Source organism: Pteropus vampyrus, unplaced genomic scaffold (genome assembly GCF_000151845.1).
Source record: "Pteropus vampyrus isolate Shadow unplaced genomic scaffold, Pvam_2.0 Scaffold194, whole genome shotgun sequence".
Taxonomy (NCBI): Eukaryota; Metazoa; Chordata; class Mammalia; order Chiroptera; family Pteropodidae; genus Pteropus; species Pteropus vampyrus.
In genome coordinates, this window is record NW_011888975.1 from 1,034,712 (window position 1) to 1,061,644 (window position 26,933).

The 26,933-nt window shown below is 42.5% G+C and overlaps 1 protein-coding gene and 1 non-coding gene across 5 annotated transcripts in view; both read right to left on the reverse strand.

Moving 5' to 3' along the window:
• Window positions 1–26,933, reverse strand: part of DNM3 (dynamin 3) — a 412,790-nt gene that overhangs the window by 257,636 nt on the left and 128,221 nt on the right. For 2 of the 4 annotated variants that reach the window (XM_011371704.2, XM_023537571.1), the window contains exons 11-14: window positions 18,360–18,446; window positions 13,497–13,567; window positions 4,132–4,183; window positions 3,276–3,305 (exon numbers count right to left, since the gene is read on the reverse strand). In XM_011371704.2, coding sequence (XP_011370006.1) covers window positions 3,276–3,305; window positions 4,132–4,183; window positions 13,497–13,567; window positions 18,360–18,446 — 240 coding nt within the window. The remainder of the gene's footprint in view (window positions 1–3,275; window positions 3,306–4,131; window positions 4,184–13,496; window positions 13,568–18,359; window positions 18,447–26,933) is intronic. The other 2 variants (XM_011371705.2, XM_023537572.1) reach the window with 1 other exon arrangement.
• On the reverse strand, window positions 5,288–5,406 carry LOC111746599. The gene has a single exon (XR_002783194.1). It is a non-coding gene; the product is annotated as a 5S ribosomal RNA (ribosomal RNA).

Consider the following 26,933-nt stretch of genomic DNA (forward strand, 5'->3'; position numbering starts at 1 on the left):
ATGTTGAATCTGTCCCTCCTCATACTACCTCCTGCTACCAACATCTGTATTTTCTTACCTGAATTATTACGAAACCTCTTCACTGATTTCCAGGTCTCTAGTTTCACTCCTCTGAACCATTCCATACAGCTGACACATAGATCTTTCTAACACACAAATCACGTGATGTCCCTTCTCTGCTGGAAATCCTTCAATGGTTCCCTACTACCTTTGGAAGAAATAGTTCTCCGTCTCTTCTGAACTCTAGACACTTTTACCCCACTTCGCGCTGGATGACTTTACTCCAGTCTCCCACAGTGGACTCATCCTTGACAAATACCCTTCCCGACTCTCGGCCCCAGTCTCGGTCTCTCGCTGTGTCCCCTTCACCGTGAAGAGCCCCATCGTCTTACCTGTGCCTACATCAGGTATCTGAGCAGCAGCACCCTGGTGATCCCCAGACCCGTCCCCAACATCCAGCTCATCACAAATCCTTTGGACTCTTCCTACTTACACCTTCTAACCTCATCAGCTTCTCCTCCAATCCAGTATAAACAGCCTAGCCCAGGTCGCCATAATCTTTTGTCAGTAACAGCCTCCTGACTGGTCTCCTTTTTCTAACCCTGCCCTGCCTTCAAAACCTTTCTCCACACTATAGGCAGAATGATTTTTCTAAAACGTTAACATGATCGTGCTTAAAACCTTATGACGATATTCCACATCATAAGAAAAAAATAGCTTTAATGGAACTTAGGCCCTAGTGAAGTAAGCTGAAAAATAATAAATAAACAAGATCATAGATAACAGCAAGATCCTGGAGGGAGGGTGAGTTTGGATTCAACAGTCAGGGCCAACCTGGGCAGAAAGCACATTTCAGCAAGGCCTGGGGGGTCAGAAGGAACCGGCCTCGAGAAAGGAGGCTGGCCCACTCCGGTGCCCTTACTTACCGTCACCCTCACGGGCCCGTGGGCTTCCCAAAGGCAGCGCCTGTGATGTAGTCATCGCGTCTGATTTAAACACCAAATGCACAGTCTTGGGCACTTAGAAATTCTGAACACATGTTGGATGAATGAAGGGATGCATAAAGTTTAAATTTAAACTTAAATGTTTTGCCCATCTAATTTGAGATGAATTGTGTCCTCACATATTTTTGTATGTTTGCTGACATCAACTTGTAAAACTTCTAAGCAGACAAATTTCTAGGCAGACAAAATTCGAAATTTCTAAGCAGATAAAGGTGAATGGGATTTAGACTTTAAAGAGGAGTTTTGCTTTCCTTAAATCCTTCTAAAATATTTTAGCACAGATCCTATATAGGATATCAGAAGGAACGACGCATCACTTGCTCGGTAGGTAACTGCAGGATATTTTAGCCCACCAATCATGAAAGCCGGCATCGGTCGGCAGGCTGGGCTTCAAGGCTCCCTGGTGAAAATTGTTTTACTACAAACTGTTTTAATATAAACCCAGATCAACATCAGATATTCAGATTCATAAAGAAAATGCTTTCAAGTCATTATGGTTCATTTCTGCTAAGCAGGGAAAAAACAATAAAGGATTCTTTAAACTATATTACATTGCATTTAATTATCAAACTTGAAAATAAAATATTCAGGTTCATAAGCCCTTACGTGCAAATTAAAAAGTTTTTTAAACAAATTTGGCAGCAAAACCTGACTTGACATGAAAGCATTTATATCTTTCATTTAATCTACTGGTGTGACTATTCATTTGTTTCACTACAGAAATAAAATGTGTTTAATTAGAGGGTGCTGCCCCTCACCCCACGGAAATATTGGGAAATATATGATATATGCAATGTTTTGTTTTTCTAAAATCTAAAAGGTTCTGATCTTCAAGCCACATCTGGACTCAAGGGTTTTGGATAAAGTATCTGTATCCTATTACGACACTCACCCAATTCTATTATCTTGAGTTATAAAACTTCCATAATGTGTGGGCTTTGAAGTACTGAGCAAAAAGTAAAGTCACAAAAACACATTAGCATGATTTGAGCATTTGGAAGTAATATAATTGAAAACTGGTTCAGAGTTTCCTTTCAGATCTGATTTAAAGTATGCATTTATGCCGCTATATTATTGCTTTTCCAATAAGTGAATCCTTCCATGAGCCAGAGATGCTTCGGAGCATGAGGAAAGTTGTATAGGTAAGCCCTTTGTACACAGCCTTAACCTAAACACTGCAATCTTTTGAGTAATTTGCCATAGCTTCTAATTTTGCAAAGTGTTTCACTGTTCTCATTTTATAACTTTTATAATTTTCTTATACTCTATGTTTTTTCTCCCCAAAGTTTCAAGAAGCAGCACCTACCAGCTGGGAGCAAGGTTCCTACTCTTTAGAGGGCACACATCCAGGGCCCAGATGCAAACCCCCTTATGTGTATTATTTCTGATTCTCTTAATCGCCCTGTAGAAGTACTTTCTCATCTTCTCATCACACAATTGAGCAAACTCAGGCTCGATTTGTACAAGGCTGCTGAGCAACGGAGTAGAATTTGAACCCAGGGATGTCTAGCTCCAAAGTCTGTTTCTCCCAAAACAAATGGGCAAATAACTGGGTCATGCTCCGATCTCCTTCTCAACTTGTGTCTCGTTGGAAGGAAGACATTGAGGCTGCTTCACCCATGGAAGGAATGAGAGTATCGTTGTTTCTCTAAAAAAATGACTATGCTAGTAATTTGACAGCATCATAAAATGAAGATATAGTATCTGGTTTTAAAAGATTCAACTCTAAAACCATATAAAATGTCAATTGATGTAATTTTTGTTCCAGTATTTTAAATAAATACAAGTAATCAAAATTGGGTATGCTTATCAACAAATACCACCAAATCCGATGTTCGATGTTCACCTACCTTTTAGAAGCGTCACCTATATTTATTGGAAATGTAACCATACAAGGGGAAGAGAAAGGCTTACACCACATAACAACATAGCATAAAAGGACAGAGGTGGAGATCATTAGTGATTTTAATTATTTTAAGGCCCATTAAAATTAGAGAAATGTCAAAGCACCCACAATGTTAAGGGTTCATTACTACAGCATTTTAGAGTTTACTAGTTCATACCTTTCAATCACAGCAAGTTATTAGCAGTGAAGGGATGAACCCTCTTAAGAGGGTTTCTATTCCAACGATAGGATGTTATGGACAAGACAACCTAAGTTTAAAAAAATTAGTAGCAAGCGCTAGTTGAGTTAATCTGTTAAAGACAAACTGTGGCCTTGGGAAGCTAAATGAAAAAGCAACAGTAAAGCTTACAGAACTTAGCTCGTACAATTTGCCTTGAAGGCGGAAGATTGGTTCCCTGAAATAGCAAAGAATTATATGCTTTAGTTCAGAAAAAAAGTTTTTAAAATAAAGTCTGTTATTACCTCTTCTCCTTTCAAAACAATGGAAAAAAAAATCTAGAGCAGAGGTTTCGATTTGTTCAATAATTGTACCTCTGAATTAAAAAAAAAAAAAAACCTCTAAAGTCATCATTGTTTTGACTTGAAAAGAAATAACAATGCAAATACTCATTATCACATAAAACATAAAAGAAACAGCAAACTGTCGGAGTTAATGCAATCTCTGGAGAGCGCTATTAGTAAGAGACAGCGGGTCAGCCCAAAACACAAAAACTCAAAGGATCAGATGCTCTTGGAATTAACATATTCATTCACCAACAGGAATTTGGTGTGGCAGAGAATAAGTCCAACATCTGCCTTCTTTATGAGCTGTCCCTTCACTGTTACCAAGCTGTGCAAATGTGTGAACTAGTCAGCAGCACCAGAAAGCTCGTGCAACTACTCACCATATCGTAACCTTGAACTGACTCATGGATTTGATGTTAAACCAAACTTACAGGTCATGTAAGCAAGCAAAGTAGGACACAAGGGGTCGAATTTGGAAAGCAGAGCAAATAGCAGGAAAGTTATTTAAAATAAATCAATAGGGTTAACTGCATAATATAGCAAAAAAAAAAAATGCAATTCACTTCAAAAACTTAAAAAGCCAAAACAAAACGGAAAGCTGCATTTCCAGCACAATTTGCACATGATTAATTCGCATTTAAAAAAACGAGTCAATCAAGCGACTTAGTGCAAATCCTTTAGGGCGCACGCGCGCTGATTCCTTTAAATAGCTCCTACCTGGTTTCCGATTGTGTTTTTCTTGTGAACTTGGCTGCTCCTCTGCTGAGCGCTAAGGGAAGCAAAGGAGAGAGCGGCACTGAAGAAACTCTTAAGATTTCTTTTCCGAACACGTAACAGACACGGAAATGGATACAGGCTTTAAAAACGGATCGACAACTGAAGCAGAGCTAGTATCGAACATCTAGGGTCGGTTTAATTCTGGAAGCAGAACCAACTCAGTGGTAACTCCTAGTACCGACGAGCGATTATGAACCAAAAAATAACAGCACGAGAAAAGCTGCATTGCTCATCAATAACAATATGAGTCGATGTCCTGCAGGTATACAGAACAGTCATACTAAAAATTAAGTTAACAGGCATTAAGTATATACCATGTTCTATGTGCTTTACAGATATTAGCGATTCTTCGTTTAATCTTAACCCTGGTAGGTAGTTACTGTTATTCTTCTCATTTTACAGATGGAGAGACTGAATCACAGAGAAGCTCAATGAATTTCCCAAAGTTACTCAGCGAACACATGGCGCCACGAAGTAGTCTGACTCCAGGTCCCCAACTCTTTGTGATATTATCCAATCTCACTGCTTTGAATTCCATTACATGGTGACAACTCCCATGGTACATTTCCAGCTTGGACCTATCTCAACTCTAGACTCATGTATTTATGACAACTCACCGTCTCCACTTGGATGTCTAATGGGCATCTCAAACTTAATAGGCCAGAACTGAACTCATAACCTCCTCCCTAAGACCTGCTCCACCCCGCCTTCCCCTTAATGCCTGGGCAATTCCATATTCCAAGTGCTTCAGCCCAAATCCTTGACATTCACACTCCATATCTGATCATCGGCAAATACTATTAATTCCACTCCTTAAAATGTTTTTAAAATTCAACACCTTTTTACCACTCCCATTGCTACCGCCTTGGTCTAAGCCGCCGTTCTCTCTCCTTGGATTGTTGCCAGCACTTATTTTCTGGTCTCTGCTTCCACACTAGCCCCCATAACATCTACTCTCGACGTAAAAGCCAGAGTGATCCTTTTTATTTTTCATCTTTTTATTTTTTATTATTTTTTTTAGGCGAGGCAACACTTGGTTGACTTCACAGATTGCAAGGACCTTGTCAGCTTAAAATCCCTTATTTTTTATTGTTTACGCCTACAGCACCTGGTCTTCCTAGGTGGTCTCCCATCCAAGTACTAACCAGGCCCAACCCTGCTTAGCTTCTGAGATCAGACAGGATCGGGCTTGTTCAGGGTGGCATGGCCATAGACAAGGGTGGGTGATCCTTTTTAAAGAGGGATTTTGTCACTCCTCTGCTCAAAACCCTCCACCCCTATGCAACAGCATTCCGGAAGCTCAGGGTGAAAGTCAAGTCCTTCAGTGGTCCACAAGCCCTACTCGGCCGGCCCCGTTCTGTGCTTCTGCCTCTTCTCCTCCTACTCCCCACTTCATCAAGGGAGTGGTCCAGCCACACTGATATTTCTTTTGTCCGAACCCATCCAGCATTCTCCCTTTTCGAAGCCTTTCTGCCGGCTGCTCCCTCTGCCTAGAATACGCCTCCCCCCACACATCTGCACGCTCCCGACCTCACCTCCTTCAAGTCTTCGTTCGAATGCATCTGTCCGGTGAGACCTACCACCACCGCCCCGTTCAAAATTGCATCCCTTCCTTCTTCCAGGACTCCCATCCCCCGCACACTGTTCGCTATGGCATTTTTCACCTTTAAACATACTACACAGGTTGCTGGGTTTTGTGTGTTTCTTGTCCGTCTCCCTCCATCAGAACGTAAGCTCCTTGGGAGCAGGGGCTTTGTCTGTTTCATTCATTGCTCTATCCCCGGTGCCCAGAACCACCAGGCACTTTCCATGACAGAATTTCATCGACTGACTAATGCATATTTAGGATCTACCACTTGTAAGAATATGCGGAAGGAAAAAATAGATCCATTTTATAGCCAATCTCAAACATCAGTGTTAAAACAAATACTAAATCACCTTTTCTTTCCACCTAAAGAATAATCTTTGTAGCAATCGGCCAGCCCCATAAATCCAAAGATACTGTTGCTAATGACATATTTAGGTACTTGAAGTTATTCCATAAGCTAATAATAAAAAAAATAATAATAAGCTGCCTCATTAGAAAACATCCTTTATCATAATTCTTATGTTTGCAGTGATAACTGAACTGAATTTTAAAAGCAATAACATTTAATATTTTATTTTAAAATGTGTTCATGGAAAATCATGTAATAAGGACTTGCAAGCTAATTTGAGCCTCTGGGCATAATTTTGGTTATAGGTACTTAACTAGTTATCTCTGTAATACCTTAAAACATTTGACATAAGTCAAAAATGTTAGGGCACCAACTATGGAAGACAGAAACGTGAATGAGGTATGGTCCTTGTAATCAGAAGCCTACAATTTATCTAATGCAAATGAGATGCATACATAAAACACAAAGAACAAAGGAAGAATAAGCCTTATAAGAATGAATATGTGAGGATGTAATACACAATGCACGATAAAGATTCAAATAAAAGAAGGGTGTGCCGAGGGATGTGTGATCATTTCCCAAAGAAATGCTATGCAGAGTAATTGCTCTGAATGTTCAGAGACCGAAAAAAAGATTATTTTGGTCTGATAAGATCTGAGGTTTTCACAGAAAACCTGAAGAAAGGTAAAATTTTAATAGAGGAAGACAGCCAACTGCATTCCAAGAGAATGGAGTAGTATTAGCAAAGTCAGGAGGTAGAAAAATGAGGCATGTAGGAAAACTGTGGAAAGTAAAACTATTACAGCAAAATTATACAATCGTAGACTCGGGTTTGTAAACAACCTTAAAAGCCATCCAGTACAATAACTGTATGTTAGAGCCAATTATGGAGAACTTGGCCGTTACACTAGAGGCAGCAGAAAGTATTCAAAGTTTCTGAGCCAGCAAATGGCATGATCAAAGCAGTGTTTTAGTAAAAATTACCTCCCTGAAATGGGCAGTACTGACCCTGAAGCAGGAAAGACAGGAAGCGGCCAGCTTAGACCCCCTCACCGCACCCCACCCCACCCCCACCACACACACACTGCTGGAGCCTTGCCCAGCCTTCAGAGTCTCATGGAGTATCATTTCCGGATTATGCCTTCTCAGAAACCACCAGTTATCTCTCCTTCCCATGAACTCCCAGAGCTCTTGGCCTGTGCCTGCACCACATGAACAGGACTGTGTGACCCGCAGGTCTCAAACTCTCCTCCTGGGTGGTCGAAGGTGTGCTGCTCTCGTCTCGATATTTCCACCTCCCTCACCACTGACACCACCTAGCAGTGCACCGGCTGAAGAGGTAGCAGGAGACAGATTCTACAGGACTTCGAAACCATACTAATGAATGTAAACTTTATTCCGAGAGCAATAGGGAATCCCAGAAGGAATGAAAAAGAACAGGACGAGAGGCAGGAAGATTTGTAATAACCCAAACAAGGAAAAGAATAACTTTAGGGCACCAACTACCTACAAGACACTCTGTGGAAGATACAAACAATGACAGGAATAGAAGAATTCAAAAACTACAATAGAGGTAGAATCGAATGGGCTTGGTAAAGATGAAGGGAAACGAATATGAGGGGAACGAACGATACTCAGGTTTCTGGTTTGAGCAACTGGGAGTTACCAGCCACAGACAGTGGGAACGATGGAGGAGGTATAAAGTACAGGTTAGATGACGCGTTTATTTGGGAGTATCAGACTGAGACTTCTCTGGAATATACGAGGAGAGGTGCCCAGTACGTAGCCGAATATGGCACTAAGTCCAGGAAGAAGTTCTGGAGTGCAGTCTAGGTTTACAGGCATCAGATCAAGCTGGTAACTGAAACCACTGTGGTGAGTGACATCGGCCGGGGATAGAGCAGTGAGTAAGAAAGAGGAGTCTCTGCAGACGAATGATGAAAACCAGTCCTTAAACCCTGATCGGAGGATAAAGAGCTCCCAGAGGAAGCTGAGAGGGGGCATCCGGGGCAGGAAGAGGAAAACCAGGAGACGGTGGGGGGTCATCGAAGCAGAGGGACGGACTCCTTCAACGAGTGGTTTGTGACGTCCAATGAAGGACTCGGAATCGTCCAGCGGGTTACCTGTTTTGTCCTGGCCGAAACCAGGCTCGGTAGCATGGTGCGGCAGAAGCGAGACCGCAGAGGGCCGAAAAGTGAAAGGCAAGTGGAAGGAAGAACGAGTACAAACTCCAAGCCAGTCCGAAGAGGGCTCGGCTCGAATGAATCGCCAGAACGAGTCCCTCGGAGGTACAGCTCCCGCGCCAACGGCAGGTGTGCCTCTCCCTCCACCGCTGTTCAGTGTCTAAAGGAGATTTGGAATTAAAAGAAACTTCAGCAGTAACCATGATGGAGAAGACACGAGCAAAACGGCAACACGCAGACCCAGGCAGCGGGAAGGAAAGGGCCATCCTCCATACTCCAGCGACAAAGCATCTGCAGAGCTGACTGTTTATTCCTGAGCCCTGGGGCTTGGTTAGCAGCAGCTAACAGAGTTTCCACTTTTTTTCTCTTCTAGTAGCCACCACTGTAGGTCACCACCAAGCTGTCAGTAAAGCAGGGCCGACTAATGAAAGACGATTGGCTGGATTCACCATATTCTAGAATGGTGCTGTCCAGTGTGACAGCTAATAGCCAGATGTGACCATTTAAACTAAAATTTTAATTAGAATTGAATTTTCATTTAATATGCATTTGATTTCCTGTTTTACTAGCCACAGTTCAGCTACTCAACGGTCACATGTGGCTCGAGGCTACTGTAGTGAACAACGCAGATTATAAAACATTTCCGTCATCTCAGAAAGTTCTACTGGACAGCACTGCTCCAGAGTAAAGAAGCTCTCTTAGACTGTTCTGTTATTACCCCGAAAAGACTGTAAACACTTGCCACGAGTCCCCAGAGTCGGACTTGTCACACGCAGGCCTTGGCTCCATCCAATCAGATTGAAGCCAAAGGGAGAAGGAAGCTATGTGACATCGATTCCCCTGCAGGATCATTCGTGAATTCTCAGGCTACAGAACTCGGGGGCCTATGAAAGAGGGATGACTCATCTCCTAAGATTCATTTTAAGGATGAAGATAAAGTTCAAAATAACAGATTTGAGAATGAAAGAGAAAAGTGCAAGTCCACTGATTTTTTAAACGGTCCTGGGAACAGTCGGATGTATAACTTATTTAAACAGGTGACACTAACGATGTCCTTGCAAGTGGCTCAACCCAGTATTTCTGTCTGGTAAGAGTCCCAGAAAGCACCCAAGCATTGAATTCCTAAATTTGCATATGAGTCAAAAGAAGGATCTGGTTATAATCTGATACCCAAGTTCTGATTCCACAAGAGAGAGAAATTCTTATGTTAGAAACTAGAGACACTATTATAATAGGACATGATTATGTATTAGGGAAAAATACAGGAAGAAAGTAAAGGAAAAGACTAAGATTGCTCTGGAATTCAGCGCCAAGCCTCACACATGCTGCCTGTCGTGACAACAGGCATTCCAGAGGATCAGGACAGAGAGATAACGGACGAACCACCCACCGAGTTTTCATGGTGCTCGTGTAACAAACTGGGATCTGCACACGGTACCATTTCAACTGTGAGAAAACAGGTGTTGAGATCAGCTCGGCACACTGAAACACAGACCTTGGTCAGTTGCTTGTGTCATAGACATGTCGCCCTGCAGGTCCCTGTCTGGAGCCCATTTCGCTCTTAAGCTACTGGAGAAATTTCAGTAACTCCGAAGGCAAATTCTGCCCATGAAACAAATGGAGAAAAGCACAAGAATTTGAAAATTCACTTCCAAAGGCATTCAGCTAATAAGCTTGCCTTTCTATTCAAAGAGCAGAATTTCTGAGAGAGGGGACGTGAATGAAGGAACAATTGGACTAGATCTTATTTTCTCAAACAACAAAAACTATCTACAGTGTGTAAAACAAACAAAACAAAACAAAACAAAGGGTTGTGTTTGTTGTTGTTTTTAACAAGGAACAATGACAAATTAAAATCCTTAAGTCGTGAGGAGAGTTGGCATTTTATTCTGGAATGCCGCACTTTTAGGTTCAGAAACGATATTACAGTTGAAAGATCACACTTTCAGAAATCAGGAAATTCCAAGGCAAGCCTACAGCAGCCCTGACATTACGCGTGGTACATATTTTATGGTCCGTGTTGAACAAATAGCTGGAAGATGAAAAAAAAGTTCCTCGTATCCAACATGGCCAAATAAATGCTATAGCAGACAGAAGAATTTTGAGATGTTTTGAACACTACTGAGAATATTCCGTTAATCTAATTTTAGCAATTTGTTTGCCTTTTTCAAAATTTTTAGAAAAGTCAACCCAGTTGAAAAAAAATATATGTATAAAACATTATATATACCACCATCCCTCAAACCGAGAGGTGGTCTCCCCTCTCTTGACAATTCTCTGAAAATCCCCATGAAACGAATGCTTATTTTCCTCAACTTGAGACTTTAATTTTGTATCTTTGGAACTTAAAAATACTTACATAATTGTCTTCAAATATGGCTTGATTTTTCTTCCTTGATGGAAACAGCATTCCTGCCAACTTTAAAATTTATAGCTACGACCATATTTTTCTAATTTTCAAAAGCACAAAAAAATAAACCACAACCCCTCAAAGTGATTTTGAAATGAACATTTCTTCATCTTCATAATTATCTCATGTCACACTGCAATGTACTCCAACCCAGCGTACGAATGGAAAGAACACCCACCTCTCATTCTCAGTGCAAAATATCACATTTGGAGATAATATCACAACTAAAAAATATTCCAGTTGCAATCGTACTCCAAGCATTATGAATTTCATAACAAAATAAAATGGTGCATCTAGTGAGCGAATTCCTCTGTGTTCTGTGAGTGTGTCTGTGAGTGTGTGTGTGTGTGTGTGTGTGTGTGTGTGTGTGTGTACATATGGCACTTTTTCACTTTTACAGACTACACCGTAGTTTTCAAAAGCACTTTCAGGAAATTTCGTTAATTTGATCTTCCAACAATCCTGAAAGAAAGGGATTATTTATTATTCCACTTGATAGAGCAGTAAACTGAGCATCAGAAAGGCTAAGTGACTTGCCGAGACCCAAAGCTCATCAGTGGCAAACCCTGGAAAAATAGTCCAGACCACCGACTCCCAGACTGATCCTTTAAAAGGAAGTTTAGGTGTGCAATTTCGATTAGATGCTGAATGTGCAAAGCTGCTGGATTTCTAAAGCAGTTCAAACAATGCTTCTCTTTTCTACCCACCATCATAATGGTTCATAGTCTCGCTGCTGGAAAAATGGGGGCAGTCACCTGGACTTCGGAGACAGCGCCAAAAGGCTGCGTTTGAAAGTATTTACGTTTGCAAAATGATACGCCTTTGAAAACCCAGTTAGTAAAATACTGTCGCCCAAGTTTCTGAGGTAGAAAATATTGAAATTTACTGAGCAAAGTAAACTCTGGAACATTTATCTTTAAAAATAAAAGGGTAATCGAGAAAAAAAATGTCTCAAGAGGAGTCTAGGGGTGAAATGTAAATTGTAGCACTGGTTACAAAACGTGTTTAAAACCTGAATCTTTCCAAACTGATTATGACTTTTTCTACGTGTCCTCAGGGCAGTGTTGTAACATCTTTTTTACTTTCAAGTTACAGTGTCAAGTTTGCTACGTCTGCTACATTTTTATAAGAACCTAACTGGCGTTTGTAATCAATAAAAATCACCATTAAAGACAGCATTCCTGCTCTTTCGAATGACTCAAGGATTTGTTTTTCTTTTAAATCCCTCAAGGAAGCAAGTGAAGTAAATGGAGAATGTGTCGATTTAAATTTGCACATGTGTTTCTCTAGACTTTTCAATTATTAGGCAAGCTCCTAAAAGACAAAAATAATTTCTTTTTCTTTTCTTTTTTCCCCATAGCAACGAGAGTAGAGCTTGGCACGGGCCACGTGGAGGTCGTGGACTTTCTGGAAAGCAGATGGAAATTCTCAGGCCCCCGCTTCTAGGCCCAGGGACAAGGAGGCCTGTCGGAGTCTAGGTGTCTTCCCACTGGTGATTTTGTAGGAAATGAGCACTGCAGAGGGCGGGAGCCATGGGGGCCAGGAGGGCGGGGAGGGGCCCGGGTGGGACACCCGGGAGCGAATACCTCTCTAGAAGTCGGAGTGGACTGTGTAGCCACAAAGACGACTGACCACAGAAACACATTAATCACTGTGTTCTAACGACTTCACACACAGATCAGAGACAGAAAAGAATTAAGGAAAAACTTATCTACCACACGGTAGTATCAGCCGCTGGGTGCAAAATACACGTCCACCACTGGTCGGGCGATCACCGCTACAGCCATGTGTAGAAAGAGATGACGTTCTATTGGATAATTGGGCCTTTCTTCCCTAAAATATGCTTATAAATCCCTCGGGCCACTGTTCGGTGTTGATCACGTGATCTACCTCTCTGTCTCTTCTAAGTCAGAGTGTAGTTAGTTTTACACTGTGCTGTGTATTTTATCTGTCCCTGTTCTTGAACACATGGTTCAAGTGACAGTACGTAGTCCCCTTTCCTTTATGTGAAAGAGACTATGTTTTATATACCCGAAGTTGGAACCATTTACATGCCACAAATGTATTTTTGAGTTAGAAGCAAAATTCCTTAAAAGCAAGCAAAACCTGGATCCGCTACAGGGCAAGAAAAAAATGGTGAATTCAGGGTCTTGAAAACACGACACAATGAATAACCAAACTCAGAATAACTAAGCATGTCTATGTGAAAAAGTCTGTGAATACAGCAATAGAACAAAATACATATATGATAAAACAGCGATATAGAGACAAGCTTAAATAAAATATGTGCACTTCATAGACAAGAGAACGTTCAGCCAAAAAGATTACATCTAAGTTCGCAAAGGACAGTTTAAAAAAAAAAAAAAGGGGCCTCTATATTCTGATTTAGGGATGTTGAAATAGCCTGTATCCTGTGACCTGCACTTGATATTTCAATTTATGTAAGAAATCCTTCCCAAACATATTGTAAATGTGCATCTGTTACTGCTTATCTATGAGAGTTCAAGTACAAACTGCTGCTCATCATCCAAAAACGATGAGTATCTGAGACACATGTGACTTCACATGCTGCACAATAAGGGCGCCCACGGCTTTCTCGCGAGAACGTGACCCCACGGCCATGAGGCTCACGCCTCCTACATAGGGCCGACTCAGAGTTAACCTTGACACAGAGTGCACTCTCAGAGGGGGCTGGGCGTGCAGCGGAAACTCCCCGTGTGTATTCTAGACAAAGCAGCAAGAGGGGCGCGTGTGGCGACGAAGCGTCTCACGTACTTTGCGAAGCCAATGAAGTCTTCGTGGTTGGTGTTGATGTATGACACCTGGATGTCGATCAGGAGCAGGACCTGCGGGTCAAAGAGAAACGCCTCAGTGGCACCATCTTAAACGCCGAACTCATTAACAGCCTGAAAATGATTTGTCTTCGTTCAATTTTAAAAGGATATTCAGTTAGAATAAGGAGTTGTGTTCGTTTTTTTTCATGAGACTCACATAAGTTTTACTCTAAATTCGGAATTTAAAAATCTGCATGAGAAGTCTGAGCCTTGCATGAGGACGATAGTATTCTAGTTTATAGGCGTGTACGCTTTGCCAACTTAGCAGAACCTATAAGTGTCCTATTCCTCTAAAACGTAGGTATAATGTTCAAAAGAAGGACACGTGTATCTAAAAAGATACGTGGCAAGAAGGACAATGAGGGGCCGCTTAGAGCTTCCGGCTCCTGGAGACACCATACGTTAGCCACAAAAGAGCAACAGCATCTCCTGTTTTTTCCCTCCTCTCCTACCTCTTCACGCTCCCCATAGGCAAGCAGAAGAAGCATCTCATCGACCAACTCAAAAAGGCAAAACACAAATAAATGGAAAACCTCCTTGAGATCGATAAGCTTCATCGTGAATGCAAGGCTTCGGTCAGGTCTCGCTGAAAGGTCATCTCTTCAGAGGGCCCCCCGCTGCCCGTTCCATCTGCGTCAGCACCCTCCTCCCTGCCACCCTGGCACTCGGCCTCATTTCCCTTTGCAGTGTTGCTCTAGCTGCCACGGACCCCGTCTGCTGGAGTCACTGCCTAGAACAGGGCCTGAAACACTGTGTGAACCCATTCGGGGTTTGCCAAGGAGTGAACTGAACACATCTTCCAGGAAACATGGAAATGTTCTAGTCGCGAGACACTTCTAGACTCTAAGTCCGAGATTCGGAGGGTCCCCTGTAGCAAACAGTCTTCAGTGGGAGACAAGGAGACGAACAAGGAGAGAGGAACCACCGGAAACTGAGAAAGAGAGCTTTATTCTGGAGATGTGCAAAACTGAGTTCCCCTTCCTGTGTCCTTTTTGTTCCCCCAGCCGGGCCCCTGGCCCTTCTAGAATGCTGAGACTCGCCAAGAGGGAAATAAATATACTTAAGAATCTCTGCCCATGAACCTCCAGAGCTCTGCACTTTGACCTTGCTGAATGAACTTCTGATGACTAACAACAAGTATTTTTATAATGCCTCCCTTCACCAAAGGTGACACGAGTGTATCAGAGGACTCATAGTGACAGCTCGGTGACAGTCTGTATATCGCTCCCCAGGGGGGAATTCCGCAGGAAAGCCTTCCCTGATCCTCACCCCACCCCCTCCCCCAAGACCAGGCTGGGTCACACTATTACTCTCCTGTAGCCTATATGTCATGTAATACATATATTGCACCCCACACCTGTTATTTGTGGTGTTCGCCACTGATATAATTAATTATTTGTATATGTTTTGTTTGCCGTTTTCTTCCCTGGAAGACTGTAAGCTCCACGGAAGCAGGAAGCTCGTGCATGTAGCACGATACATGTAGCAGCCATCCAGTAAACATCTGTGGCTATAAATTTTATAACTATCTCTCAGCCTTGAAGAACAGTTTGCTTTAAAGGGAGCGATTTATTTCCAAATAATTAGTACACGGCTTTTTGTTTCTCGCTCACTACCCAACACTACGGGCTCTGAGGCTTTGCTCTTAGGACAGATCTCAACTGTTCGGCTGACCAAATCTTGCTGTGAGTCCCAAGGGGACCTGCCCCAAACCCATCCCCCCACCGACATGAAGTCAGGGCACAGGCACCATTGGGTCGATACCACCACATGTGTACAAAAAAGTTTCATGTCATCAGATTTGGTTTTGTTTCTTTTCTTAATAAAGAAGACGGAAGAGTCAGGAGTGATCTTTACAGAATTATCTGTGGTCCTTCCCCTATCCTCCCCACAACAGAGCCTGGTTCTGTTAAGTGTTACACTCCCGAATCCATCTGGCCGGGAGTTTGTATCAATAAACAATAATATTTAAACACGAATATATTGTTGCCACCACAAAGAGCAAAATATCTACATAATTGTCAACACTGCCAAAGGCCGTCACGAACATCTTGGACGTTCACACACATTAACTTGGAAGGCAGGATAGGAAAAAAGTGGAAAAAATAAAAACTATGGCTGTTCTCATTCATATTCCTGGAAACTGGGAGTCTGTGTCCATCCTAGGAAAAGAGCCAGGTCACATGTGGGGGACGAAGGGGAAACGAATGCATTTTTTCTCATTTTTTTGTACTTTCTCAGAGTTTCTCACTGCCTTTTTCACCCACAGTTATTGAAGATTTAGTTGAAGAGAAATAAAGCCACCCCCGGTGGCGGTCGTCACCCACAAAGTCGACCACTCCGACATGCAAGTTCATGTGTGGGAGCACCTGAAATAATAGCGGCCACACATCGATGTTCAAAAGGCCTTTGTTTTAGAAAGAAATCGTAGACGGATTTACGGTTTTCCAAAATTTTTAATTTTGAAGAATTTTTCCTCTCACAAAGCTCCCAGGGCAGAATTTGGTAATAATTTCATTTTAAAAAATAAGACAAAACTGCAAGAAACCTCAAAACAGCTCTGGCGCAGAGGCCGGAGGGAACTGGGCGCTGACCAGCTACCTGGGAAGTCCCAAGTGGGCGCAGGCAGCACGGCGGTCAGAACTCAGACGTGGGGGCTGGGCGAACTGACGTGTTCACGTGACCCACATGCATGTTTTTACTGTGCCACACAGGTCCCCAGTGCAGATGGCGAGCACCAGCTTCCTCAGGCGGGTAACTGTCAGACCAGGCCACCTGCGATGGTCACTCCGGAGGGAGACGCCCGCCCCATCCCGTGTCTCCCGCTTGGGGAGTTAATCGCTATGTCAGAGATGCAGATGAAAGACAATCTCCCTTGAAATCAGAACAGGCAATTCTTTCTCAAATCTACTATGTGTCACAGCTCTTTGGGGCGGGGGGGGCGGGGGGACACTAAAACTAACGAAGACCTAAGAGCCATATTTGGATTACTTCATTTCGTCTTCATAAAATGCCTGAGTTAACTACCAAATTTTTCTCAAGTGTGAAGATGCCGACTAACTTGCTCATTTACACAGAAATTAAACAGTAGAGCTGGATTTGAACTCAGGCCTCGAAGCCAGAGCCCACAATTGTAGCAATGATGCTAAGTTTGAGTACATCATTTCGGTGAAACAAAAACTCTGAAACATGAAACTTGAAGAACAACTCCTTTAGATATGAACACAAAGATAATTAAGATAATAATTGTATTACTTTGCCCTCAGCATCGTTTTTGCACAGGATCCCTAAGAGTTAAGTAGGACATGTTATTGCTTAAATTTTCTAGAACAGAGACATTAAATTGAAATGGTTATCTTATTTACTTAAGGTTGGGAGGACGGTTGATACTGGAACTTAAGTTTTTTTGGTCCATCTGGTCTGAGCGTTCTATATCTGACCCTACACTTGACCTCGCTGGCTCCTGAGTTAACCTTGATTTGTTTATCCCCACTAAGTCACAAAGCCTGTCTTCTCCATTTTTGGTGATGGCGGCTATCCAAAGGTGTGAAAGTTGGAAAGCAAGTGAAAACTATAAAGAATGGTTAACTTTCAAAGCACAGCGAGGAAAAGGAATAGCAGTGAATCCCACGGCTTAAGCAGGGAGCAGGTTGCTACGGGAGTCACTCACCAGGATCCCGACCTGCCCGGCCTCCGTCCCTCTGTCTCCTCACTTTCTCCTTCCACTCGCCCCACCCCCTCGCCCCACCCCTGCACACACCCCGGCTGCACGGAGCCTGTATCTCTCCCCCTGCAGTTTGCTCTGTCTCTCTCTTCTACTTTGCCTTCCTCCTTTTCCCGAGTTCTCTCTCTCCTCCTTTCCAACTCACCAGAGAACCACAAAATCTTGGAATTCTAACGGATCATACTTCTGAGATCATATACACCAACATCCCAATGCTGCACATGAGAAAACAACAGCCCCGAAAAGTGATTTGCACAAGGAGAACACATGGCCCACGTCCAGGGTCTTCTCCATGCTCTCAGCTGCGTCCTGGAATTACAGAGCATCTGAAAACTCTTGCATTTCCCATTACGATGTCTCATAAGCAACTCAGAAAAAAATCCACCGAAACTTAAGCAGCTTTTATTTTTCACGTAGTCCTTAACTTTTTTAAATGAATTATCTGCATTTGAAAATAATCTTTTGAATTCACAGAGCTGGCTAGGATTCGAAGACAATTTCAAGGTCACTCCCAACAAACCATACGCATTTACAAAACAGTAAGAAATGTTTAAAAGAGCTGTGCTTAGAAGTTTATATTTTCCATGGATAAGCTGATGAATAGCTTTGTTCATTATCCTCAGGAAAAAAAAAATCAAAACACGGAACATTTTGCATAACATTTTAGGAATTTATGACTATCCTGGCACCCATCTGTGGGCCTATTAAAAGTTAAGAACCCCCGTCTTAAAGAAAAAATGTGGTATGTTTCTGGATTCGTGGGTTTCAAAGTGGGCTGTGTCCACGCTAGGGATGCACGTGAGGATCCATGCGGCGTAGGGGAAAAAATAAAGGAATGCCTATAACTGCGTTTTAAATTTCCTCCTTCTGAAGTCTTTATATTTGTTTATATTTTTAACATGCACAAGATGTTAGCATAGTAACACATGTCTACAATTTATAAATAACTAAAAATAAGCATACGTGACTGTGTTCTTGGCGATTTTTTTCCATTCACGATGGCCGACTGCTGGCGACCCACTGTGGGGGACCCTCCGCATCCCACGAGCACCCTGCCCTCCAGGGAAGGCCTTGCCTCACCTGGTCCTTCGTCTTGCCTTCTCGCTCGCGAATGTGGTTAGCCACAATCCGTTCTGTTTCTTCACAGAGTCTGGGGAAGTTTGCCAGCTGTCAAGAAAAATAGATTCGAGTGTTAATATTCAAAAAGTTATACTGCCAAAAAAAAAAAAAAAGCAGCAGAGATAAATGATGTTATTTTACAGAATATAGGCATTACAATTCTAGAAGCAAAAGTGAAATATCCTGAAGAACAGCAGTGACAGAAGAGGCTCCACGAACTGTCGTCAGGAGTTAACTATGTTATCTGAGGAAACACTTCAGGACCAGCGGAGAAATGCCTTACGGAGAAAACAGAAACCCCGATGCCATCTAGCACTGTGCTCCTCAGAGGTGGCACTTAATAAAGTTCAAAGATGAAGAGGATGGAAACGAGGATGAAATGATAATGACTAACGTTTACAGGGTGTTTACGTGTCGGGGCCTCACGAAACCCCTCATTCGAAATTCACAACAACCATAAAATAACTAACCCCATTCTGTAGAGGGGGACAGCAAAGCACAGAGAGGTTAAGCAACTTGCCTGAGACTAAACAGCTCAAAACCGGGGGGTCCGGGATTCCAACTCACACCCTCAGACGCCAGAGCTCACGGTCTCATCCACGCTCTGATAACGGTTCAGTCCATGAACCACAGAGATCATTTATTTTTAACTCTCCCCGAACAGATGTGTTTGTGTGTACACCTTTTTTTTTTTCGGCGAAGTGTAGAAATAATGTGTGCCGATCATTTATCCCATCTAAGTTATGTAGGTGATCGTCCAAAATCTACTTTGTAAAAGTAAATGAGTTAAATAATGTTGTTTTCAGTGTAAGGAAGGAAAAAAAATGAGATGCGACGAGGATGTTTAAGAAGCTGGTCTAGAAGGAGGGCTTAGCTTAGGTCAGGTTGTGTGGGGATGGCTGATGGCTGTGGGGAAATAGAGCTTGCGAGGCACAGGAGCAGGAGCGAAGACGCTGGGGGACAGGGACTATGAGTGGAGAAAGAAGTAAAGGACGGTGAGGGCAGAAAGCGAGGAGGACGGCATTGAGGCAAAGCTGGAAAGGCAGACGGGGCCCGCTGGCGCAGAATGCTCGCTCGAAATGTTGTTTTTAATTGCTGGCTCTCTCATGTAACTCTCCCGTTCCAATTTTTCATGATACGTGGAGGAACGTTCTGCTGACATCCGAAATGATTTCTGAGTAGACTTTGTGCCGCTCATCTCATTAGCTCACTCAACGAGATTCCCCGCTCGGTTTGCACAAAACTTTACTCCGTTTAAAAGGTACTCGACGCTGATTGCTTGCTCAGTCCCTCGCCTCACTTTTACGTCTCTTGCTTAAGGTGCAGTCGGTTTCCTCAACTTAAATCATTATAATTTTTAATCTCTTTTGCTCCGGATGTTGAATTGAAAGTTGTAAAGAATGTGTTTATTTTGCCAAAGTCATCAAAATTCTAATCACGTATGCCAAAATACTGATCTAGAAGATACCATCTGTAGACTTTCAGTTCCCTATTAATTATTTAAATGTTCTATCAATTGATTTATATAGGATCGAGGAATTAAGGATTTGCTATTGTTTATAATCATTTTGTATTCCTAAATTTATTTCCTATCAGTCATTCATTTAACAAACATTCATGAGGCTTTTGCTATAGGCCAGCTGTATGCTCAATTTATGTCAAAGCACTTGATATTAAAAATCTCACGGTCTCGTGTGGCAGGTTCACTATACAGATAAATTGTAACGCAAAAAATAAATATCTTACAAAAATCAAGCAAAAGCACAAAGAAATAAATGGGTGTGCACTCTGAGAAGGCCTCAGAGGATTCGATTCCTAAATAATGAGAGTGAAACTTCCGGACAAAGCTGGACATCCATCCAACGGTAAATTACTTCTAAATAGTTTATTATTCAAATTGTGCTGAATGCTATTAAATAATAAGAAGGTACAAAGGAAAAATAGTACAATGCATATAACTTTAGGAATTCAAACTTTAAATATATAATTCTAAGAAAAAAATTTTAACTACATATTCTGAAAGAAAGCAGCACTATAATTTCTAAGAAATACAAAAAAAGTTTTAATAAAATCCAATCTTTTAAGTGTTATTTAGAGTAATGTTTTTTTTTTGGTGGGACCTCAATATAAAAATTTAATTTTAACCATGAAACACTTTTTCCCTAGAGGAAAAAAATCACTTGAAAGACATTCCTATCTTAAAACAAAAATTACACACTTATAAAATTTATTAGCCATTGATTAATCAGATGACAGCCATGCTATTAGATTTCTCTTGGAACAGGCGTGAAACCAAGCAAGATTTCTATACCTTCAAGAGTAACTAGTTCGATGCCGTAAGCAAAGTCACAGGTTATTAGGTAACCAACCATCTGTTCATAGTTCCATACCAAGCATCAATGAGAAAATAAACCAAAACCAGAACAGAAAAATTTTTTATGCATATGATTTGAGTTGATTGGTTTGGCTGAGCTATAGATATGGGCTCTGTTTTGATCAAAAAGCTATAAACCTTCCAATGTCTAGCCACTCACTACAAAATGAGTAGCAACATATGAATGATTTTACTGCTCCTAAAAGCATACAATAATTTCATTCCATTTCTGTGAATTAAAACCTGCCCCCAAATCCCTAATGATCCTTTGTTTATGACATGATGTTGGATTTATCCAGGAGATGACAGAAATACCTATCTGTGCACAAAACTTTCGTTATAAAAAAAGAAAAAGCGGCATTCCGATTTACAAAGGTAATCAACGATGAGAAACAATTCCGGTATGAAGAGGTAAAGAAATTACACAAGGGTAAATGGGAAAATATTTTATTGAGCGTTCTGTATTTTAGGAGGGGCATATGGAAAATCTCAGAAGACCTAAGAGAAGCCGATAGACAGGGGAAGGGAGGCAGGTCCCACCCAGGTGGCCTTGGGGAAAGCAATCAGAGAGAAAAAAATATTGTTAGACTTCCTTCTCCAAGTCAACAAATCCCAAATCTCTAAACATCAAATGTTTTCTACAAACGATGAGGCTCATAACGGAGGAACATATGTGGGGTACCGGTATGTTCGTCCGTCACACACCTCGCCATTTCTTCTAAGCAGAGAAATGAGAACTCGTGTCAGCAAATGCTAAGGAATACAAAGCAAAAGGTCAGTCTTGGGTAAAGTAAAACTGAAAGGTTGTCAGAAGAGACATAGCCTCACTAATTCAGAAAACACCTAAAGAGAAGGTCAGGGGGGGTTGACGCTGCGTCGGAACAACACCTGAAGATAATAATCAGGTTTTCATCTCTTGTCTTTCCGAGTTTACCTCTAGGAGACATAGTAATGAGTGGTCAAAAGGAAAAATCCAAACGGAACATAAGAGGAAAAGCAGAGGCCAAACTAAATTATAAACTAAGAATCCTTTAATGATTTGTGAGATTAAAAGGCGAGATTCCCGGAATATCACTCAGCCGTAAAAAAGGAAGGAAATCTTGCCATTTTTAACAACATGGATGGACCTTGAGGGCTGTATGCTAAATGGAATAAGTAAGGCAGAGAAAGACAAATGCTTTATGATCTCGCACATATGTGGGATATTTAAAAGAAAAAACAAACAAAAACCCCCAAGCTCATAGATACAAAGAACAGATTGGTGGTTGCCAGAGGCAGGGTAGGGGTGAGGTGAAGGAGGGGGAGGGTAAATGGGTGAAGGTGGTCAAAGGTGTAAAATTCCAGTTACAAAATAAGTCCCAAGGACGTAGTTAGTATACAGCATGGTGACTATAGTCACTGATACCGTATAGTATATTTGAAAGTTGCTAAGAGACTAGATCTTAAAATGCCTCATGCTAAGAAAAAAAAATTGTAACTACGTGTGGTGACGAACCCTAACTAGACCTATTGTAATCATTTCATAATATGTGCAAATATCGAATCATTATGTTATACATCTAAAATTAACACAGTGCTATATGTTAATTATACCTCAATTTTAAAAAACTGTTTAAAAACAGGCAATGACAATAAAAAGGTGATATTCCTATTCCTTAAAAGCCAAGTCTCAGACTTGAATTCCCTATAATATCCAATAAAAGTTTCAAATGCTAATAACCAGACTGATTCGAAACATGAGTACCATGACCTATTACACGAAGCACCTACTAAGTTGCTAAGAGACTAGATCTTTCTAAACTTTTAACTCATGTTAACCCCGTCTAACGACCCGCAAAGCACAACGCGGGTCGTTAGACGGGGCGGCTGTGAGAGGAGAGGAAATGCGAGTCTTCTCGTGCAGAGTAAAACACAGCGGATCTATCCCGACCTAAAAGGAAGCCCCATTTGAGCATGATGCTTTGTAGCTATTGTCCTTCATCCTGCAGACTTTCATGGACAGTTAATCGAGTGGCTACTTCAGGCAAATTGATCATCACCTGTCAAGTCAGTGAGACGGGATTCATTTATTCTTTCTATCATTCATTCAGTAATTATTGTAAACCTAGCTGTTTAAGGGGTTTTAAAAGGAACAAACCAAGTCCCCACCCTTATGGGGCTTACGGTCTCAAAGTCCCTTTACCGAACAACAACAACGAAGGACACATAGAGTATAATTCGTGTGGTCACATGTCACAGAAAAACTCCGATTAGGTGGCATGAAGCAGGGACCTGAGAGAAGCGAGGGTGGGCAGACACCCCGAGGCAGAGCACTTCCAACAGCAGGAGCCACAAGTGCAAAGGCCCTGCCATCGTGCCTCCTTGACCTGCTGAAGAAACAAGGGACCCACTGTAGCCAGAGTGAATGGCAGGCAGGAGGGAGTGGCAGGGATTCGGAGGTGAAAAGGGGGAAGGTCAGTGACAGCCATGCTCAGGGCTTCGGAGCCACTTGCCTGGCTGCGTGTCTCCAGGGCCAGATCATTGTTTACCGAACACACCACAAAATTCAACGCTTTTTCTAACAGCACTTTTGAATGAAAAAAATCTCCCTGTATTTCTAACAGCCAGCTAAGGTATCTTTTTTTTTATTTCCTTGCAAAGCTTTTTTCTTTTTTCCAAGCAGGGGAGGAAAAAATCAATTAATTGGTATAATGGTGATCCAAGAATGCGGTTTCCCAAGGGGCCAATAAATGGCACGGTCGCTAAACTGTGGTTAAAGACACAAGATGTTCCTCTCAGGGCCTCCCGACGAGAAACTCAGGATGCCACAGGGATGCGCGGGGGGTGGGGGGGGTGGTGCCGGGGGGCTGCAGCCACCGGAAAATGTCCAAAGCCGAGACATCCCTGGAGACGTCCCAGAGTGCGCCTGAGACTCTCATGCTCCCGTCAGTCCCCCAGTGCCCTGAGGACGCCAGTCACAAACAGCCCTGAGCAAATGCATCCCCCCCACCAGGTTAGAAGCCTAGCTTTGTGCTTTGTTATTTGGACACACAGAAATCACATGTGTCTTACTGATGTTTGTTTATGTGGCTTAAGAAAAAAATGTACTATGTCACACATGAGACATTTGACACGAAGAACTGTAAATGAAAATACTGTTAAAGTTACGTATACATAAATATATATAATAAATATATATATTCACAATACAGCTGGAGTAACTGTATGTTCTAGATTGCCCGCAGCAGTCTTGGTTCACTCCTATTTATCCCCATGAAATTATTAATAACTCCTCCTTTCCATTTCAAAACTGTCCTGCATTGGATGGTAAATTGTACAGTCACCTTATCTACGGTTCATGGTCGAAAGGAGTCAAGTGATAAAGTCCTAGCACCCTCGAGTTTCATCAGGAGGATTTGACTTTGCAAAGTGTTTTAATTAGACCAGTTTTAAAGTAGAAGAACCTGCAGGTAAACATATTATGACCAAAAAATGAGAACATCAAAATAAGGAATAAGGACAAGGATAGATAGTTCAAAGAAAATCTGTCTAAATTTTACCATTTTAAAAGGGATGACTAAAATCCTCTTTTAGAACCAAGTACAGATTTCTTGAGCATCAGGGGCACTTTAGAACATCTAAATTGTTAACAAATATTTATAGAGGCCTTTTATGTAGGATTAGTCACTGTGTTAGACGCCAGAGATAAGATAAAAGGCACAGATCTTTCTTAAAAGGAGCTTATAACGAGCAAGAGGCGCATTCACCTAAATAAATTACAAACAAATCATAATGCAGAATCGTAAATGCTACGATGGAGTAAACAGGGCACCGATGGAAGCCTCGAGAAGGGACTGAGGTTGGAGACCAGGGGAGGACTCACAGAAACCCTGAAGGAAGACTTTTTTGAGGGGAAAAGGGGGAGATGATAATTGACCTGGATTTTAAAAAAAGAGAGGAGATGACAGGTGAAGACAGGAGGCAGCAGGAGACATTCTAAAGAAAGAGAGTCACGTGTGTAAACACCGAAGGCATGGAAATCTTTGCGGACAGTGCACGTTGCTTAGAATGGCTGAAACGAGCAGAAAGTGACGAGAGCTATAGCTGGAGAAGTATTCAGAGATCAGACGGTGACACTAAACACAATGACTGTAAATGATTTGAACGTCCTCAAGATACGCGGAGCCACTGAATAATTTTGCAGCAACAGGCAAACGTAGATGTCTGTATTTTAGAAGGACTAATTTGACAGCTGTGGGGAGGATAAATCTGAGAATGGCCAGACGGGACGTAGAAAGATCAGTTAGGAAGCCACTGGACTAATTTAGTTTTAAAAAACCGTTCAGAGCCTTAAGTAAGAACAGAGAAGCAATAGGCTGGAGACAGTTTTCGTCCAGAGGCTCAAGCTGGAGGTATAGATTTGAGAATCAAGAATATTTTCAGTGGTAGTTGAACTTTGGGAGACATAACCTGTGAGGGAGGAAAACCAGGAGCGAGCTCTGCTGGACTCATGTTTAGAGGCAGGCACAGGTGGATAAACTCTTGAAGGAGATGGAGAAGGAGCTGTGAGACAGATGGGAGAGAGCCCGCGGAAGAGGCAGGCTGTCAGCTTTGGAGAGAGAGTGGAACACAGTACCAGCGCCCTGGCACCCCTGCCCATCTTGACCAGCCCTGGAGCTCAGGCCCTCCAGGGAGACACCTCTCCCTCTCCCTGGACGGCTTTTCCTTCCAACATGCTTCAGAGAGCACATTTCCAGCAAGTTCTGCCAGCATAACTCTTGTCTTCCATTCAGTGAGCCATATCTACGCCCTGTCCGAGAGGCCCGGATCGTGGCCCCGGGCACCTGCTCCTTAGAGCTACTATCCCCACCTTCGAGGGTTCCCTTAACTTCTCACTCACCGACCCCACATTACTCTACTCCCCTGTCACGGGTAACACTTTTTTACAGTAAACGTTCCCCGTTTGAATGGCTGTGTGGCTTCTCTCTCTGACTGGACGGTGACACAATGGTCAGGAAAAAACAGAAAGTCAGGAGGAGACGCAGTGTGGAAGAAGACCAAGGCCGAAGGGCCTTAATGGAAGACTTTACACAGGGAGGTGAAGGCATAATATTTGGGAGCCACAAAAGGAGGAGCCGGCAAACGTCCTGCCTGATCCAGGCTCTTAGGTCCTTCGGGTTTGGGCCAATAAATATTTTTCAGTGAAGAGAGCCACGGGGTAAACAACAATCTCAGGCAGAAAGCTAAGTTTTACTCAAGGCAAACTATGAAGTGTCTTGAGGATTCAGTACAAATATACAACCGCCACTGACCGACAGAGCGCAATGCGAAGGGTGGAGAGCAAGAATAAAAGCCACCGTGTCCGGAAGCGGGCCCCTCAGCCACGCCGTCAGGCCCGAACTCCAGTTCTCCAGGAAGCCGAATGCAATGAGAAATGATAAAAAAAAAAAAAATGACTCATACATACCATAGACACTTTATATAACTTAAAACATAAATGTACACACATGTGCCCATCTTTTGATGTGAGGCAAGGCCTGTTTCCTGCATATGGATCCGCTGATTGGAGTTATGCATCTTCTGTCCTACATAAACCACATCCTTCAGCTACGATTCCAGCCTTGCTCTCTTTAAAGTGGAGGGAGAACCTGAAGACGCTTGTGAAGTCATCGGAATGCAGGGCCCATCTAGATTTTTATACCCTCCGCCCCCCAACGCTCTCAGAGCGCTGTCCTGCCCACACCTGGTCCAGAGCAACGCTTCCGCAGCTGATCTTTATCATCTTTCCAAAGCTGAATTTTACAGAAACAAAACTCAAAGTCTTTTCTGCACTTGATCGGTTTATTTACTCTTCACTTAAACCACATAATTAAAATAAGAACTACGACTGGGTATCTGGGTTTGAGGAGAAATACAACGCAATTGGCCCCTGGAAAGAAGACAGCTTAACTGGTGGGAACAGGTGTGCCTGGGCCACCCAAAGAGGAGCCTTTGGCTGAAGAAATCGGTGTGCTGAGGGTGACGGTCCCTGTGGTTAACTCTCTGAGTCAGTTGCGAGGAAACCAATTAACAGCACTTTACCTGCACAGGTGGCAAGACTGAGGGCATTGTGAGGTGTGGGCAAGGACAGGGGATGTGAGGTGTTACTTAGAACCGGCTCCAGCTTTCCGACGCAGTGCTAA